The 19,391-nt window shown below is 43.8% G+C and overlaps 1 protein-coding gene across 1 annotated transcript in view; it reads left to right on the top strand.

The window, feature by feature from the left end:
- Positions 1-19,391, top strand: part of TTLL7 (tubulin tyrosine ligase like 7) — a 925,222-nt gene that overhangs the window by 634,425 nt on the left and 271,406 nt on the right. Inside the window, exon 18 of the mRNA XM_085600119.1 lies at positions 9,922-10,202. Coding sequence (XP_085456245.1) covers positions 9,922-10,202 — 281 coding nt within the window. The remainder of the gene's footprint in view (positions 1-9,921; positions 10,203-19,391) is intronic.

Here is a 19,391-nt window from a genome sequence, read left to right on the forward strand (position 1 = left end):
TATCTCTAATCCCATGCGAGCAATTCACCTCCTTCTTCTGCGATAAAATCTCTGCCCTAGAAAGGAACTCATGTCTGCTACCTATTCCCAAACTCCGCCGGCTCTACCTCCTCACTCCGCGCCGCCCTCCCAGACTTCCCTCAAAAACCAAGCGCACTGGTCCAACTTAAAAGTCTATGATGAACAATATGTCTCAAAAATTCTATACTCTTTAAACCCCAACAATCACTTCAGTGACCCTCTCCCTTCAAACTGCATAGCCGCTGCCTCTCAGGCTATCATCCCCTCTTGGACTGCAATAATCAATACCTCCCTCTTACAGGGATCGATACCTGACTCTCTCAAAGCCGGCCAGGTCGTCCCCATCTTAAAAACACATACGCTAGATCCTCCTTCACCTGACAACTACAGACCTATCTCTAACATCTCACTCCTAAAGTGCTGAAAAAATGTGTACAACACCAGTTAAGCCATCACATCACCAACTTCCACCTACTACACAACTTTTAATCCGGGTTCAGACCTGGGCACAGCACGGAAACCACACTCCTCCACATCATGGATGATGCCCTTCAAGCCCTTGACCAAGGCAAAACCTGTCTCCTAATCCACCTGGATCTATCCTCGGCTTTCGATACGGTTAACCACAAAATTCTCCTTAATCGCCTCAAACTTAGGATGGGCCTAGATGGCACTGTTCTTGCATGGTTTAGGTCCTTCCTCCAGAATTGCTCACAGAGAGTCCTGATCAATGGCAACCTGTCCGCTCCCTCTCTGATCACGGTTGGAGTCCGTCAAGGATCAACCCTGTCCCTTACCCTCTTCAATCTTTACCTTGAACCGCTCTCACGCTCTCAGAGATGCTGCGACCGCCAATATCTCCTACCACATGTATGCCGACGACACACAGCTCTACATCAAAATCTCTTCTCCAGAGGACATTCGCTCCCTGAATGAGGCCCTGAAGTTGACTGTTCACTGGCTCACATCTAACCAGTTTTAACTCAATGCTAAAAAACAGAGTTCCTCTTAATTTCACCAGCTAACAACAATACAGACATTCAAGAATGGATCAAGGGTATCATAGCCTAAACTGCTCTCCTACCATTGTGGACTCTGCTAAATCCCTTGGAATTACCTTAGACAGCAACCTGAACATGCGTGGCCATATCAACTCGATGGCCAAAACTGCCAGATTTCATTTGAAACCTGAAACCATTCCTCGACACCCCAGATCTGAAATCGGCAATTCAGGCTCTGGTCATCTCTAGGCTGGAATATGGTTGCTCCAGCCTCGCAGGCCTACCCAAGATCTCTCTGGCACCCTTGAAAGCCTGCCTCAACGCCGCCACCAGACTTCTAACTGGCTCTAAGAAGTTTGACCATATCTCACCACACCTTAAAGCTCTGAACTGGCTTCCTCTTGAGGCCAGAATCGAATTTAAGCTGGCTTGCATCAACCACAAGGTTCTTTACTCCAAGTCCCCTGCATTTCTCACCCAGAAACTCGTGATATCCGGAGGAGCCACAAACTCCCGGTCCACCAGCCGCGGTTGGTAGTGGGAGTAGCTGCCGGGCGGTAACGTGGGGAGGGGGAGGGGCAGGGTGGGGGGTAGTAAACTATGGATTACAGAGGTTTTCAGGTAAGTACACATATAAATAAATAAAACAAATTTCGTTGCGCGCACTGCATCCCGAAATGCGATGCAGTGCACGCAATGAAATTCATTTTATTTATTTATATCTGTACTTACCTGAAAATCTCCGTAAGCCATAGTTTACTACCCCCCACCCTGCCATTCCCCCTCCCCACGTCACCGCCCGGCAGCTACTCCCACTACCAACCGCGGCTGCAGTCCGCCAGAGACCTTTTGCTCCAACGTGCATGCTTCAGGAAAAAAATAACATGCAATCGGGCCTTCTCTGGGGCTGCCCCAAGAATATGGAACTCACTCCCACCCGCCATCAGAAGAATATCGTCTCTAGCACACTTCAAAAAGGAGGCCAAAACTTTCCTAATGGGCAAATCCCTATCCTAACGCTCACGTTACAATCACCTCCGTAACCTGACTTCAGCTATCGCTACGGCACTATCCCTGGGCTTTTTCTCCTTATGATACCCACCCGGCACTTCCTAACAAACCTCCCGGGTGTTGAGGCTGCTTTCTCTAGCTTAATGTATCGACTTGTTCTTACCCCAAAATGTATCCTGTATTATGATTGTTTTACCAATATATTGTATCTACCTGTCCCTATCCCTTTGGCTCTCTCCCCCCATGTCCTTGTATCCCACCTGTTACTACTGTAAAGCGCTCTGATACCCTCACGGGTCTGGTTCACGCTCTATAAAACACTAAATAAATAAATAACAGCTTTCTCCAAAATGTGACATATTCTTGCCCCACAAAGCACTGCACTTTATAATTCAAGATGGAGAATTCCTCTCCGTGGAGTAAGACCTGGCCAAACCAACGTATTGGTGTGGTTCATTTCCATTAACACTTCCCCTCCAGACCTTCTGCAAATTCCATTCCCGGACATGCCTTCTGGCTGGAGGTATAGGAAGAGGAGGTAGGACTGGCTGCATTCCTTACTGTCCTGCACTCTTTGAAGCCCAATTTGATTTACTCAGCCCCATTCTAGTCTTTTCTTTGCAAATGCAGAGTTCCCCCTTCAGATAACCTCTGCTCTATACGGCCCACTTCTTAGCTCATCAGAGAAGCTTGGCTAAGCCCTGTTAAGGCTGACCAATCAGAAGAGGCTGCTAGAAGGCTGGACTTTATCTCACAGAAAAGAAAGTCCTATAACTTCTCTTCTGTATTAGTTGTGAGAAATTCAACAGGGACATATTGTTCAATATATCATTGCCAATCTTTTAAGTCCTTAAATGACATTGTTTAGCTCCTTCCTAGCAGTATTTATACTTAAATAAAATATTCAATTTCTAGTATATGGAGCTAAGTTTCTACAATGGGGAAAACCAAAATTGGCACTTTTCCCCTCAACAGGGCATATAAAACATCTTATATAATGTCTCTGCCTATAGGGGAGACCTTAGGGGTGACTTATATGACAAATAAGATAGATTTACACTTTGGTACCTTTAATCCCAAAGTCAAATTTGTATACAGTTTACTTTTAAAGACAATCTGCAAAGCAGAGCTGCATTTAAACATGAAAGCAGGTAATAGCAGTGCACACTTCAGTGCAGGAAATCCACTGGGCCTCTAAGCCTTCCTGCCCTTTTATATTCTAGGGACTTACAGGGGTCTGTCATTGCCAATTGTAATTAAACCTAATTACCATGTACTTTTTTCATCAGAGGCCTGGCCTTGGCCCTTGTTAGCAAAGCCCAGGGCACAGTCAGAGTCAGTTACCACCGTTATCAGTAAAAGAATGGGGATGATCAGGGCAAAAAGAATGACCTTCTCATAGTTGCTAAATAATAGGGTTGCATGGTCTGGATCCAGTCTCATACCTTTTACTTCCTCCACCCTCCACCTTATGTCTCTTTAACTCTCTCTTGCAGGATTTTTCATCCCAGCATTCTCCCTTTGTAATTGTTTCCCTATTGTTCTCCTCCTTTTCCCCTTTTCTACTTCTTCTCTCTTGCACTGGGCCAAAGTCTTATGATGATCAATTTGTCCTGTTTCCCCAAAATGAGTGTCAGTGACATCCACCTGCATTCATCAACATAAATTAAGCATTGCAGTCAGCCTCGAATACATTTTCTGACTTCTACGCGCAATGTTATAGTCATCATTTCGCTGTGCTATAGCACATTGCCATTAACAACGTCACCTGACAGTATTAACACTAGGTAACTCATTTAGACCAGCCAGCAACAAAAACATACCTATATAAATGAGCTTTCTACCTCTTTCTATCTTGCGAGCTGAAGTTGAATGTTGCTTTCTTATTTTTGTTACTACCGACTTTAAACTGGTTGTAACACAGAGCACAAAATATACACCAAAGTTGCTTAACGAGGTGATAAATCCTGTGCAATTCTGGCACGCACACAATATTCGTTGAAGATATCCACCACTGAATTTGATTAGTAACTCTATTGCCGAAAGCGGTATTATTAAATTACTAAAGCATGTGTGCATTATCAAAGTAGGAAGCAGAAGCGCTCCTTGTACTGCCAGCCAACACGATTTTGAGCCAGGGACGCAATGAAGATCCCAGGGATGCAAGGGCGGCCTCACCCCTCAGAGAGCACCAATTTAACTGAAGTCAACAGAACATTTGTTAGATGTGTGGGGTGGTAGGAACTTCTCACAACATTCTGGGGGGAGGGGGCATCATATTGTGTTGCGGCACTGCCTTGAACACTTTGCTCATCTCATGGCCCGTCATTTGAGCTGGCTGGAATGCTTTCACAGCTTCCCACTGATGGTCACACTAAGAAAGGTCTGCGAGCTGCCTGCGGTGCGAGGCTCAAAGCACACTAGAAGGGCTTTGGAATCTATTGCAGAACGAAGGATATCAAAATTGGGCTTCTTCGTTGATTACCAAAGCAACATGTTGATGTTCTGGGCTTGGACAAGCCTTATAACGAGCACTGTGGCTACATGGGTGGAGTCACCCTTTTCTCAGGCAGTGCAGACGTTCATGCTAGTGACCTTCTCAGCATCCAGTTCATGACAAACCATGAGTGAGGACCCAGTGAGGTCTACGTTCAGATGTTTCATTTCACATTTGGATTATTGCTCAAGATCAGTGGCTTGGATTACCTTGGTTAAGAGTTGGAAGAAGGGTGAGAAGGAAGGAGGAGAACCACACTGGCAAGCACTGTGTGCTGTACATGTGAATTATACATGACCATTTGTGTACAGTGAAAGGTACACACAGATTCTGAATTACAATACCATTCGTTATAGGCAGGAAAATAAGCTCGCCACCTACCATAAAACAAAATGGAAGAACAAAATGTATTTTTCCTCTACTGCAAGAGGATGTATTGTACTTAGAAATTAAAAATAAGTGGCTCGATAAATGGCACCTTCTCGTCTGTTCACTGAATGCGACAACCCAAAGCATACGTAAGTCAACATTTCTCCTTAATGGGGACATATTTTTATTTCAGGGTATGTAATCACAAGTATGTAAAGACAGGGTCTTCCTCAATGAAATTTGGAAAATGTTTGCAAATTATACCGTAAAGGCAATAAAGTATTCTAATGTTAGTAGAGAGAGAGGATGTATTTATGTAACTGAAACTACTATGAGAGATGAGGAGAATAGGCTTTGATGATGGCGGGGTACGGAGAGGGGTGGACTTCAAGCACATAACTAGCCATCAGTCATGGAAGGGCTAGGAAGTGACAAGGCAGGGGAGAGCAGTGGGGCTTTGAGCCCAGCACAGACTGAAGCAACCCTCCTTCAAAAATACTGACAAAAGCTTTGAGGCTGCCACAGCGCTGGGGTCCCAGGGAGAGTGTAAAACACCTGATCCTCCATCCATTAGCTGAAACCTTGCTCCATGCAGGGGTTTCCCGATCACCTTGTACACACCAAGTTGATGTCTGCTCTTCACTGGGTAACCATGCGATATTAGGTGATATTGTATTGCACACAGCGCCAGCGTATGAATTAGCAATTCTGATGTAAGCAGTACACATTCAATTTTGAGGAAAAAACATCATAAAACCTCTGTTTTCATGAGAAACTGTGTGTCCAACCCCTAGGAATCCAAAAGCAAGCATGTCCAAGTCTGAAATAAACCCCTCTCACTGAGAGAATGTTGCTAAACGCAGAGCTGTATAGCCTTGATGACTGCCTGAGCCCGAAACCCAGGCCGAAACCATATATTTATGAGTAGACAACGAAATAGCCCTTGTTTATAATCATTATGGGTGTAGCTTGTTGCACTTGGAATGTGTTAAGCTGTTCTAGATGGAATTTCTTATCCCTTGAAGGGAGCAAATGTATTTTTTAATTTTCTTCCACCATTGCCACACAGTATTTTAGCAAAGTACATTTAGGGAATGTAATATAGCAAGTCAAATATACTAAAAAGTAATTCGTTTCCTAAAAGGTGGCACTAGCATGCTATCAGCAAGTTAAAACATATTTTCACAGATAAGTACTTGGAAAGCATGAGCACAATTTAGGCCCTGATTATGAAGTGAGCAGAGCTCTGCTGCGGCCGCTCCATTAGAGCGGAGGTGCGCTGCACCCCTGCCACCACCAGTAAATAAAACGATAATAAAATGGGTCTCTCTCCAACACCAGCTGCATTGCTGGGGCTGGAGAGAGCAGGCACAGGCTCCCAGTCTGCCTGGGAGTGCAAGATGCTGGTGCTCAGGGCAATCCTGATGCTGCTTTCATACAGCGTTAGGATTGGCCACAGTGCAGTCTGGGAGCCTGTCGCAATGCGGCAGCGTTCAGGTATGTTTCTTTCTTTGTTTCTTTTTTTATTTTTTTGTCTCCCTGAACCCTCCCCACCTCCCTCCTCTGGCCCGCCCTGCCACTTTGGCAGGGTACGGGCTGCTACTGGCAGAGCTGAATTCCTGGTGGAAATTCTGTATCCTCAATCACAAGTGGGCCGAAGTTCTGGCACTGATTTCATGGGTCTGGTAACACCATACAGGATTTATTGGCCATAAAATCCACATAGTTAAATTGCATTGGAAGAGAGTTGCAGCACAGCCTGCCTCATTCTACGCCCCCTGCCAGACGCTATACTGAAGCACAGATGGAACATGTACTGCATACCTGCCACCTTGAAGAACAATTTCACCTTGTGCGGAGGGGCAGGGCCTTGAAGGGGGCGGGGCCTTGTGCCGAGAAGTACTTATGAGGCATTTTTGAACCCCATCCCGCCCTGTCCTCCCAAAAAAAAGAAGCTTGTTAAAGCTGGTACCAATGTCCTGTGGTGTCTTCAAACCCCTTTAAGGGACGCAGGCAGTTCAAAGCCTCGTAAAACGAGTCGTAAAACCATTATTTACAGTCGCATTCAATTAATTTTCCCTGCCACCTTGCAATATCGACTCCTCACCAGGAGACCATGTGATGGGAGCCAATATTGTGTGTCACATGGTGGCACCGTGTGAGTTGGCAGGTATGGTACTACACTTGTAGACAACATACTTCCATTCTGTTGCCCACTGTCACCAACCCCACTGTCGCTTTCTACCCTTCACCAGCTGCCACTAACACGTTTATCACTTGGTCAGAGCAGTTTGTAAATTTGTATGTTAAACCCACAGAATTGCCAATTCCCTGTGGAATTCCACACGGAAAACCCTGATTCACCCAGTTATTCCCAATTCTACTTCTCTTAATAAGAGTATATATTTGTGGCAGTACCAGCCAGAACGGTTCATTCTAGTCACCGGATGGCTCTATGCATTTATCAACATAACTCGAAATTAGGCCCTGAGTGAGCCTTCCTTGAAAATGTGGCACAACAGTGGGAACACTTTAACTCATTGCTTTAGCCTTTCAGTAATTGTCTGAAATATAGTGAGGGAAGCCGAGCGCGGTTCCATGGCAAGTAGTGATTTAGCACCTGAAGCTGGTATTACCAGTTTGCAAATCTCGTTTATTTTCCACAATGTAGGCTGGCAGCATGTTATTGCTGTCGTAAAATATGCCGCGTCTCTGCTCTGTGGCAGGATCCTGGAAATGGGAAAACCTGTCACAGAAAAAGAGCAAGTGACTAATATGGGGCTTTGCAATTGACTTCTTTCCAATGGCTGTTTATTTGTGTAATCGCCTGCTGCACACAGTAAAAACCTGAAACATAATAACAGGTTTATGGGGCGGGAACGGTGGGTGAGCTTTATCATAAACAACAGTGCTAAACTTTAGGATACTTTGTTTCTTTAAGTGTGCCTTTTGTCATGGCACGCACAGGCTTTGAAACTCCGGCATTAGTAAAATAAAGACCAGACGACTAGAATCCACTGAGACATTTAATATAAGCACTACAGTCTCGATGCAAATTAATTGCACAACTCAGAAATGCATTACTCAAAGAAATCAACAGAAAAGTTATCATAGTTTTACTATTTCCCTTGAGTTGGCTGCATAATTCCACATACACACGGCCCCAGGACAGCACAGAGGTCAGAGCAACCAGTGGACAATTTTCTCAGGTTTAAAGCCAGAACATGCAGGCCGGACTCCCTTGAGGTTTTCGCCTCCCATTTTGACCCTGCGGTGGGAGTCTGGATCCATCGTTATTTGCTGAATTGGTATGACCGAAGGCTAGATAGGTGTATGCTTAATATGGTCCACACAGGGAACAACATAGAGGTTACAGAATAACCGCCTTCAGGGCCATCAAGAAAGCAGGTCCACAAACCCCTAAAGGAACAGAAAGGCAAGATCAACAAGTATCTAAAAAAAATTGGGCTTCATGTATCGCCACTGTACCGAAGATCCTTCATTTGATCAGAATGAGTGACTTTTATAATCATACCTGCCACAGAAAATAGCTGTGCTTAATGATAGATGCCCAGCACAACCAACTCCGAATCCCGTCTTGCATCTTGAAGTCTGAAACCGGCATACGCCCCTGGTACATGTCACCGGTTGCTGCTGCCCTACGGAGACGTAGTCTAAGCAGTACACCAATATTTCAAGGATTTGCTCACCAGAGTATTGCCATTTATTCAGCACGGTGGGCAGTTCTGTCCACCCTTCAGCTGCTGGTATAGTTGGATCTTGCTCTCAACGTCAAAAAGTCTAATCTTCAACCTTTAAAGACATCATGTTTAAGGTTACTAAGATTGCTACTATATAAAGTAACTCTAACCTTCTGCAGAGAGAGGTCAGAAACTCATGACCTTGACTTCTTATATTCAGTTGCGAAGAAGTATAAGTGTCAGTAAGCTGAAGGAGCTCTTAAGGGTATACATCTTCCTGCATCTTGCTTCTGCCTCAGTTCCAGCTTCTTAGGCCAACGGAGAATGGGGTATTCTTGTCATGGTAACTCTGCAGCCAAAAGGTTCAGTCCTGTGGCATCTGAGCAGCTACAAAATTTAAACTGGCCAAAATCCATTTCCTAATTTATGAACTGCTTTAAAGGGGATACGGAAGTGTGTTTTTTGGTTGAGTCGATTTAGAAAATACTTACACTTAATAATTGCAGACTTTAAATATAATTGGAATTTTCAAACTGCGTGATTGTCTTCCTAAGAAAATTATTTTTAGTATACTTGCTCCCCACAACAGCCAGTACTTTAGCATACATTGTATGACTAAGATTCACATACATTATTTGTCTATTTTTAATGCCAATGGCCACAGTTACGACCACATAGATTTCTTTGGAAGCCTCCTTTTCCTGCCCTGTGATTCCCAGCATGTGGATAAACTATCTCCGGAGTCTGTATTGCCAACGAGAGCGCTGAGACAGCGCTTTCTATGCAGCACTAACTCTCGCGACAATAGTTAAGAAACTGATGGTTAGTCTTTCAAGCACAGTAACCAATGGCAAGGAATCACATAGGGGCTACAGTTGTTTGCGACTAGCAACTAAATGCTCTCCGGGCAAAACCTATACCTGTCTTTTATCTCCTTCTCTGATATTTTGGATTGATTTGCTAGTTTTACTTTTACTTTAGGACTAATTTTGTCGAGATCAAAGGGTCTGTGATGTGATATATTGTGCAGTCACTAGACCTAAAGATGAAGAGATGTATTTCCCTGTGACATGAGATGATGATGGATCTATCAGATTGTAAAGAACAGTACCTTTGGGCATGTTATTATCAGTTCTTTAATGTCTGTTGTAAATTGTTTGTCTAATAGTTATAGTAGAAAAACATATCCCTCAGGTAAGTGAAAGACCATGTGGTATGGAAGAAGCTATTAAATGATATATGATCACACCAAAAAGGACCTAAGATTTGGCATGTAGATACATTTTGTAGTTTTCTAAATCAGATGTGTCTTCTTATGCAGGTAGGATGCATTGGAAACCCCCTCTCAAAAACGTAAAAGTGCCGTCATACTCATCCTCATCATCTTCTACAACTCCCATAAGGCGCTCTGTGAGTTGTCCTCGTTCAATGTCTGCCATGACGTCACAGACGCATTGCTCTGAACATCGCACTTTTTCTGCAAAACCATCCACGCCAGTAAGGAGGCCGTCATCAGGGAACAGATCACACTCTTTAAATCGAAGCCCATTTCTGAACAGAGTGCCTCACACCAACACCTTGGGCACAATCTATTCATCCGCGGTAAGTTCAAATTGTTCTCGAACGCCTTTCTACTAGCAATGCTAACGCAAGCATTTATGATGGGTTGCGTTCTTAGAGTACACATAGGTCATGATTAGTAATATTTGCTGGGTGTGTTAAATTCCTTCTATTATGAGGTCCTGCTCTGGTAATGAGGCATAACATTCGGATTCAGAATGCATGCCACCTTAGTCCGCACTTTTGGCTTCTTCTTCATGTATTTTTCCCGTAATGGACAGCCTCACTCGTAATCCAGCCCATAGCTTGGAAAATTATGTATAGTTTCCATAAAAAACGTAATTCATGTTTCACTTTTAATGATTTCTTCAATAAAGTAACCTGGACACACTCGTACTTTTTATTTTAGATGACTGAAAGAAAGATTTGACATTAACAGTTGTATAAAATGGTGACTCATAGCTTATCATCAATAACATGAGTGGATAATTGGTCAGGCTCAGAGCACATGTGACAGATATTGATGTAATTTCTTAACTCCATCGTTAAAAAGGTTAATTCTTTATTCTGAAGTTGCCCGGTTTCTTGGTACACGATCTGTGGAAAGGTCTGAATATGCTCCTGACATCAGACAAAGGGGGCTCGTGCCTCTCAGTGTGTGCACATTGGCCCCGGTGCATTATTTCTGGTATATGCAAAGGTGCATGGCGGTAACGCCTTGTGCCACCAAGAAATGTCTTATATGTATTCCAATTCAAATTTACTAGAGGAACTACCCTCTGCGTTCAACAAGAGAGCCGTGGATCCTGCACTGTGAGGGACAATGCATCTCTCCGAGTCACTCCGGTTTCCTCAGTTAAATGAATTCTCAGTTGTCCTTTCCAGCACAGACCATAGATCCTTAGTCTGCACGCGAGGGAAGACATATGTGGCATGTTAACACTGCACAGGACATTGCCAAGTGTTTCCGAGCAGTCTAGATTTGAATTCAGACGTTGCTACTTCGTCTCAACAGTCAATTGCATTTCACACTACAGTGACATGCAGTACAGCACATTTTAATTAAGAGGAAATATGGCTCTTTAGCTTAACATAAACCTGTCACTGATTACGTCTAATGGGGTTTGTTCCTGAATTTGTCCTAGTCAGATCTTGAGCACTCTGCCTGCACAGTGCACACAGGGGAGGACAGCCCTCTGGTTTCTTTGAATACATTTGACGCAGTTCATAGCAGCCTTTGCCTTTTCTTCACGCTGTTGCTTTTATTCCTTCCGGAACTTGATGATTGCCCTATATATCTCTATAGCAGGAGAGGTGTTGGAGGGGAGGAACCACTTTTCACTTGTTCTTGGACGTAAATCCATCCTTATTCTGACACGGTGAGTCAGTGATGTGACAAATGGGTATGCAAATTTTAAGCACATTCCCCTTAAGGCATCTATATGGAGAGTGGGTAACAAAGGGAGATGCACTGGGCTGCTGTCATTTCTGGCAGTGATTGCAACTGGAACCACGAACAGTCAACCTAAAGATGGTGCTATTCATGTAAATGCCATTAGAGAAGCCTAGGGAGAAGAGACCCCATTGTGACCCCTGTATTTCAGCTTTCTCCTGTACCTCTGACAAGAGGAAGCCTTCTCGTATGGGGGACCTAGCTTTTGGGGTGGATGCTTTGTCAGATTTTTCTATAGCTGAATGCTGGAGTCTGCCCTCTAATTGTGAGTTTCTGTTATATTTCAGCAGTTAGAATCACTTTTTGCTACCGTATGCTTCAGACACGTTTAGCAACTTAACTTTTATAGATTTTCTTTTAATGTATAAATGGATAACGCTGTTTCAATGCTTTGTGAAAAGAGGAGTAAAAGTTGAGTTTGATACTTTGAGCTTAGTTCTTTTCTCTTACACTTATCTGCATGACAACTGGGCAAGCCATGTGGCTAAGCATTTGCAGCTGTTTGGAAATATGTGAGACACATGTATCAGTTTGTGTGATGCATGCACAAATAGAGATCACAATCCCCAGAGAAAGAATGTAATTTGCACTGTGGCATAGTAGCTGCAAGGATGAAGTCAGTTAAGGATGGAAGTCCTGCTGTGATTCTCATAAAAAGGAACTCAAATTGTTCCACTAAGGTAAGTTATAGGGTGATTGTCTTTGCTGTAAGTAATGAGTCATTCGCTCCACAAGAAATGAGCCATATTGCTTCGGACAACAGGTCTACTGAAAAGGATAAGTATCGAGTTGAAGTCAGCCAGTTGGGTGAAAACTGGTGTTAGGAGAAATATTTAGTGAAGATGCACTCCTCTATGAGTAATTAGTTCCAAGTCCTCGATTGCAGGGTCCGTGGAGGTCCGGTTCCAGAAAACTGATCAACAAGCCAAAGGAGACCTACAGCCTATATGCCCAAGTCTTGACAGCACACTGAAATCCTGTCAGTCAGTGGATGCTTTATAATCCAAACATATAACCAACCAGGTGGGGGAAGAGTTTCCCTCCTTAGAGGGGCCACTAGAAGCAGCACCCGTTGACCTCTTCCTTTTCTGTTGCATTTCTCTCAGACAGGTCCTGGAGACAAGAAAATAGGAGAAGATGACACGGGGTTCCAGCTGTCACTGCTGTTCTCTAGGGGCGACAAATGCAAAAACAACAATTGATGGACAGAATGCAGAACAATGTCATACATTCACCCCAGTACAGAGATCTGGGCCTAAATCCATTGTTTTTTTGCTCACCATGCCATTCCAGTTTGAACCCAGCCATATGCAAATCAGTCTTGACCCTGTGCCTCATGGGAACAGTCCAGCCCGAACTGCCAAGCCAGGTCCTCCCTGGACTGGAAACAAGCATCCTAGGACCGGTTTTGGGGTTTCACCCCTCTTCAGCCAGGATAGCTTGATTCCAGTGGCATGGAGAGCACGGGTCTCACGTCTGAGCATACCCGTCCCACTCGGGGTGACAAATGCAAAAACAACAATTGATGGACAGAATGCAGAACAATGTCATACATTCACCCCAGTACAGAGATCTGGGCCTAAATCCATCGCTTTTTTGCTCACCATGCCATTCCAGTTTGAACCCAGCCATATGCAAATCAGTCTTGACCCTGTGCCTCATGGGAACAGTCCAGCCCGAACTACCAAGCCAGGTCCTCCCTGGACTGGAAACAAGCATCCTAGGACCTGTTTCGGGGTTTCACCCCTCTTCAGCCAGGATAGCTTGATTCCAGTGGCATGGAGAGCACGGGTCTCACGTCTGAGCATACCCGTCCCACTCGGGGTGACAAATGCAAAAACAACAATTGATGGACAGAATGCAGAACAATGTCATACATTCACCCCAGTACAGAGATCTGGGCCTAAATCCTTCGTTTTTTTGCTCACCATGCCATTCCAGTTTGAACCCAGCCATATGCAAATCAGTCTTGACCCTGTGCCTCATGAACTGGGGTGGCAGAGTGGGCTAAAGAACGGTGATGGATCAAACCCAGATCTGTTGACTGGGTGTGAGTGTTTGATTGGTTCTGATGCTCCGTCCATCACCACCCCCCTTTTGTACCGCTTTGTACCAAGTTGTCAGGGTATGCTCAGACGTGAGTCCCTTGCTCACTATGCCACTGGATTCAAGCAAGCCTGGCTGAAGACGGCTGAAATGCCAGAAACCGGTCCTAGGAAGCTTGTTTCCGGTCCAGGGAAGGCATGGCTTGGCAGTTCGGGCTGGACTGTTCCCATGAGGCACAGGGTCAGACTGATTTGCATATGGCCATGTCTGAACTGGGGTGGCAGAGTGGGCTAAAGAACGGTGATGGATCAAACCCAGATCTGTTGACTGGGTGTGAGTGTTTGATTGGTTCTGATGCTCCGTCCATCACCACCCCCCTTTTGTACCGTTCTCTAGGGGCAGCATCAGTCCTCCATTATGGAATCACCATTCTCAGAAATGTGAAGATGTTCACAATCAGCTATTGCAGCCCTAGTGATAGGCGAATGGCTGGCAAGAGTGAACTATCTTGTGTGTGCCCAAATTCCCAATTGAGGTACACAATTAATATTGCAAAACCTCTACACATCATGTTTGCAAACATTTCCAGTCACCATGCAATACATGAAATACAAAGGTCCATCCATTTGCCTCAGGACTGTGGTCTTAATGTTAAAAGGAAGCCCAGCAGGTATTGCTTTTAAGTGTAGCTGTTGCAACCCCACCTTCTTTTGATGTCACCAGCTAGATCTCGTGCTTACTGAGTAATAGAGTTTGACCGATTGGATGATCTCTCCATAGAGGATCCCTGAGAAACACCAGATTTTTAATTTGTGGTGCCTCTTGTTTGTTGCACAAAAGAGAAACAGGGATTTTAAGGGGAAAGTGAGAATATTGGGGCTGTTAAGGCTGCACAGATGTTTGAAGACATTCATTTTAGACCCTTTGTTTGCAGAATTGTCTAAGAGTTGTCCTGAGGATTATCGTCAGTATTATAAAGTGATTAAGTTCTCTGATGAAGACAATGCCCTTTTAGCAACTGCTTCTGAGGGCGGTTGTGGGGCAAGGTAGATAGTGGATTATTAAACTGGGCAAGAGTTGCACATGTTTTCTAGCAAAAAGCCGATTGATTACTTACAGATAAGAGCAAAATAGAATGCTGTATGTTTAACCTGCATTCTCATGAGTAATGATACCAGCATGAAACATTGGCTGGAGTGTTCAGTTTAGAAATAAAACCATTTAATAGTTCTCGTGAAATATTAGAACACCTAGTGTGTAGTCTCTGGGAGATGTTACACGAACATTACCCAGTAACTGTAAAAACATGTTTGGTCTGTTAGTGGAGACCTAGAATAAAGAGAGATTGCACTGAACCTGTGCTTCCATAGAGCCTATTCACAGAACAAGGCACCTCAGGTTCATATTTGCAGTATTATTAGCTGACTTCAAAGTTCAAACCCTTGAAGATGTGATGAGTGCAGGATTCAGAATATCATAACTCAGATCAGGCCAAGAGATGAATATATATATATATTTCAGACATATTGAACTATACTAAACATTGCTTGTTATGAGATTCTACTCTTGCCAGATTCATGTATGTATAACTCATGTGGGGTTAACAATAACGCTGTCACAAATGGGAGTTATGTTTTAGGTCTCCCGTTTGTAGAGGAAAATGGAATTTCATATTCACTGAATTCCACATATTATGTCCCCTTTCTAAGTGAACCCAGTAAATATCTCTCCTGTGGTGCCAGCATTTACCCGACAAGTAAATACCTCAACCTCCTTTAGGGCACTCATTATCGTGGCCTTACAATTCTTCAATTAAATGTTAATCTAGTTAGCTGTTAGGGTCACGAAGGAGTGAAAAGATGTCTGAGAAACAAATATGTTTCTGTGTGGAAATAATAGTGTGAAAAAGGCACTGGGATTGGGATTGATAAGGAATTTATCTAGACACCATGAGCTAAAGGATGCTCCTACTGAAAAAGTACTGACAGTAAGAGACTGTTAGTCTCTTCAGTCTGTCGCAGAAAGGACTCTAGGGAATTACTGATTTGGGTTTCTTGCATTGGTTTCAATCATTCTTAGCCTTATCCTCAGACTTAGATGCAAGAAAGAATTTGATCTCACTTGAGTCAAAGTATTTATTCTGCAGTGAGAATTCTCTCACACACACAGTGTAACTGATAGAATGAAACAGGAGCAATCTCTATGTGACTTTGGTAGAATGAGAGTGAAAACAGTTTGTCATGTTGCAGGCCCCCTACCAACTCAGTGTGTGTTTCTGTGTTGACATGGTGCCCTGCTATTGGTTTAATTGGCTGCCACTCCAAAGATATGGTGATCAGCGGCACTGCCACCGTCAATGTGACCAAACACTCTGAGTCATCAGTAAACATGGGGGAATGAAGAACAATTGTTTTTTAAATTTATAAAACAAGGGGAGTAGGGACCAGACTCACATATATAGATAAGTAAACATAAAAAGCCTTACTGTCCTAAACAGTTTCCTAGGGTAGGAATGGATCGTTTTAAGGTTTTATTTTGCTTACAAAAGGGCTGTCTATTAAGAATTGGATTCTGACCCTTTAGTCCACCTAGAGTGTTTGTGTTTGGACCGCCCGGTTTTGTAATCTTTGCTCTGAGCAAGTCTCACAACCTGAGTCTCATTCACTGTAAAATGGTAGCATTTGAGGGCAAACCTTCAGTGCCAGCCTCTTAAAATAAAGTTGGCTTATGTGCAGCTAAGGTAGGAGGCTCTTGATTAGTTTTATGTAATCATGTGTGCACACATGTGCAGGGTGAGCAAATGTGTTTGTCTAACTCAGCCCAGTATCTGCTTACGGGTAGCTTTATGCAGCTGGGACCTGTGCTATATTTATTAAATGTATGGGTGTGCAGTTCCTAAGGATATAAGTGGTAGTCAGGTCTCTTGAATAACCTCCAAATGGGGGAAGTGCCCTCACACACCCCGAAAGGTGTCATGCTTCATCATTTGGGCGTGCTCCTCATTGGGCCGGTACTGCAATGCCCGATGGGCACCCGCGGATGGGCTCTTTGTCGGAGTTCTTTTGATAAAGCCGTTTGGTGAGTGAAGGTATGTGAACTGAAATGAGTAGTGTAGTAAGTGTGATTTAAAATAGGTTAAGGGAGACTCTTATTGAATAAATTTGATTAGTGCAGCTCACTAATCTAAATAAAAACAGTGTACCTGGTATTGGAGATAATGATCCTATACATCATATACACTATTTAGTGTTGGTCAACATGTTTCTTGTCTCATCAGCCCCTAAGGGGTCTAGTGGCATTTCGTCAGGACCGTAAAAGGATAGTATCCTAATAGTCGTAGACTACTGCAGGGTTGGTGTATTCAATTCGGCAGATTAATCAAGTCGCCAGCCGTGCTATGTTGTACAAGGTTAAGTGTCACCTTGTATCGTTATGAGACCTGAAAAAAATAAGGTGGTACAAAGGCATAAATTAAAATAATGATGGCATTACAATTGGTAGGCATTTGTATTATTGTATACCATTCTTAAAACCATATTTACAGATGGTGACCTGTGACAAATAAATCAATCCACACATGCACGCATGTGTCAAACTAGTATTGGCAACATGTTGTCATCAGAATGACTAGTGGCATGCAATCTGTCCGTGTTAGTTGTTGGCGACGCTGTTGTCTAAAATTCGATGCTTTTGGTGCAACAAGGACAAATGCGATGAAGTTAACAAACAAACAAACATTTTAACAAACAAATTGCTTTTCTTAGCCTCATAGTTGTGCCTGGATACGGTGATTTTTGCTAACGAACCTATATTTATAGTCATATAGTCACGTGAAAAGCCCAAGTAGTCAAACACCCCCATCACTCACCCCGTATTATGTAGGTAGGTCAAAAGTGAGTGCGTCGCTCACACACGATCTATATGTGGGGGATATACAGTCAAGTTATAAATAGAAGCATGCACTTACCGGTATTGCTTCCATCAGTGTTTGGAGTCGCATACTCACTAGAAGTGGCTTGGTGAGTTGCCCTTCACCTACCCTGGCTCTGTCTCCCGTACTGAGATGCGCTGGAGGTGGGCTAATTAAGCGTATTTCCTGTTGTAGTGTCGGGAAAGGCTGGACTGGCAACTTAGGTGGCCATCTTAGGAAGGACGCACGTTACCAGGACCATTAGTTAAAAGCCTGCAATTTGTGGTGACGGTGACGGTGACGGCAACAGTGTTTTTTTTACTAAGAATGTGGGATGGTCCCCATAATTATTCTGTAATGTAGCATGATCCCCTAAGCATCCACCTGAGGGAATGGGCGTGATATCAAGATGTTTGTGCTGTAGGGTCGGTTAATTTTAGGGCCCAGAAATGCATTGTACATGCAATGATGCAGGAGTTTCTGTGAATGCAGGCCTGGTTGAAGGAACATCAGGAAGGATTGTTAAGCTTTCATCTCATATCACAGGATTAAATGATGACATCCCGTGGGGGCAGCTTAATAGGTGACAATGGAATGATACTGTAGGACACAATTAAATCAAGAGGAGTTGACTCCATAAGGGTCATTAGATACATGTGTGGTCACAGACATGATAATTGCAAGGCCATTTATGGAGCATGTGTATACTGACAGGTAAAAAATAATTATGCAACAGATGATGTTTTAAGAATCCTGGAAAATGTATCATATAACCCTGACAACCACTACCTCGTCACTATAGACATAGAATCTCTATATACGAGTATCCCTCAGGAGGCTACGCTGGTGGCAGCAGCACGAGCCCTGAGAGATTCTGAATGGTTTTATGATACACCACAGACCTTTGTTCTCCAGTGTGTTGAGATTGCCCTAACAAAGAATTTTTTTGCATGCAAGGAACAGTTATACCCTCAGGTATCCGGGACATCGATGGGGGCTACCTTCGCCCCTAGCCTGGCATGTATTTACGTGGGCCAATTTGAGGCCTATCATATCAACCCTGACACCAATCCCTTCCAGAGGAACATTGTCCTCTGGAAGAGATACATAGACGATGTTCTATGTATTTGGGAAGGCTCAGAAGAGAGACTCAATGAGTTTCTCACGTGGCTCAACGGCCTTGATGGCTGCTTGAAATTCACATGGTCGGTGAGCAGTACAACTGCAGTATATCTGGACCTTGATATACAGGCCGAAAATGGGGGCCTGACTACTACGGTCCATCAAAAACCAACGGACAAAAACTCCCTATTGCACTATAGATCATTTCATCCTAGAGCACTTAGGGATAATTTACCCGTAGGGCAGTTTCTGAGGTATCGCCGCAATTGTTCCACTTTACAACACTACTCTGAACAATCTCAGGTGCTAGCCAATAAGTTGAAGGACCGGGCATACCCAATTAAGGTCATCAAACAAGCAAGAAAGCGAGCTTACAACACCCCGCGCGCTGCTTTATTAGAAAAAACTCCGAAGAAAAGTAGCGACTGTATTCCAGTAGTGACCACTTTTGGTCCACTCTCTACTAAAATCCGACAGACTATTCGCAGACACTGGCATCTGTTAAGCACTGCGAATATGCAAATGCCACCTCCCCGCTTCGTATTCAAGCGATCAGCGAACATCCGTGATCGCCTGGTCCATACAAGACCAAGACAGGACCCCCGTGAGACCAACATCCCGCGGGGACATTACCCAAGTGGGAGCTGTTCTGTGTGTGCGTTTACATCTGCCACCAAAAGTGTAACTCTTGCAAACAATA

This window comes from Triturus cristatus, chromosome 4_2, assembly GCF_964204655.1.
Source record: "Triturus cristatus chromosome 4_2, aTriCri1.1, whole genome shotgun sequence".
Taxonomy (NCBI): domain Eukaryota; kingdom Metazoa; phylum Chordata; class Amphibia; order Caudata; family Salamandridae; genus Triturus; species Triturus cristatus.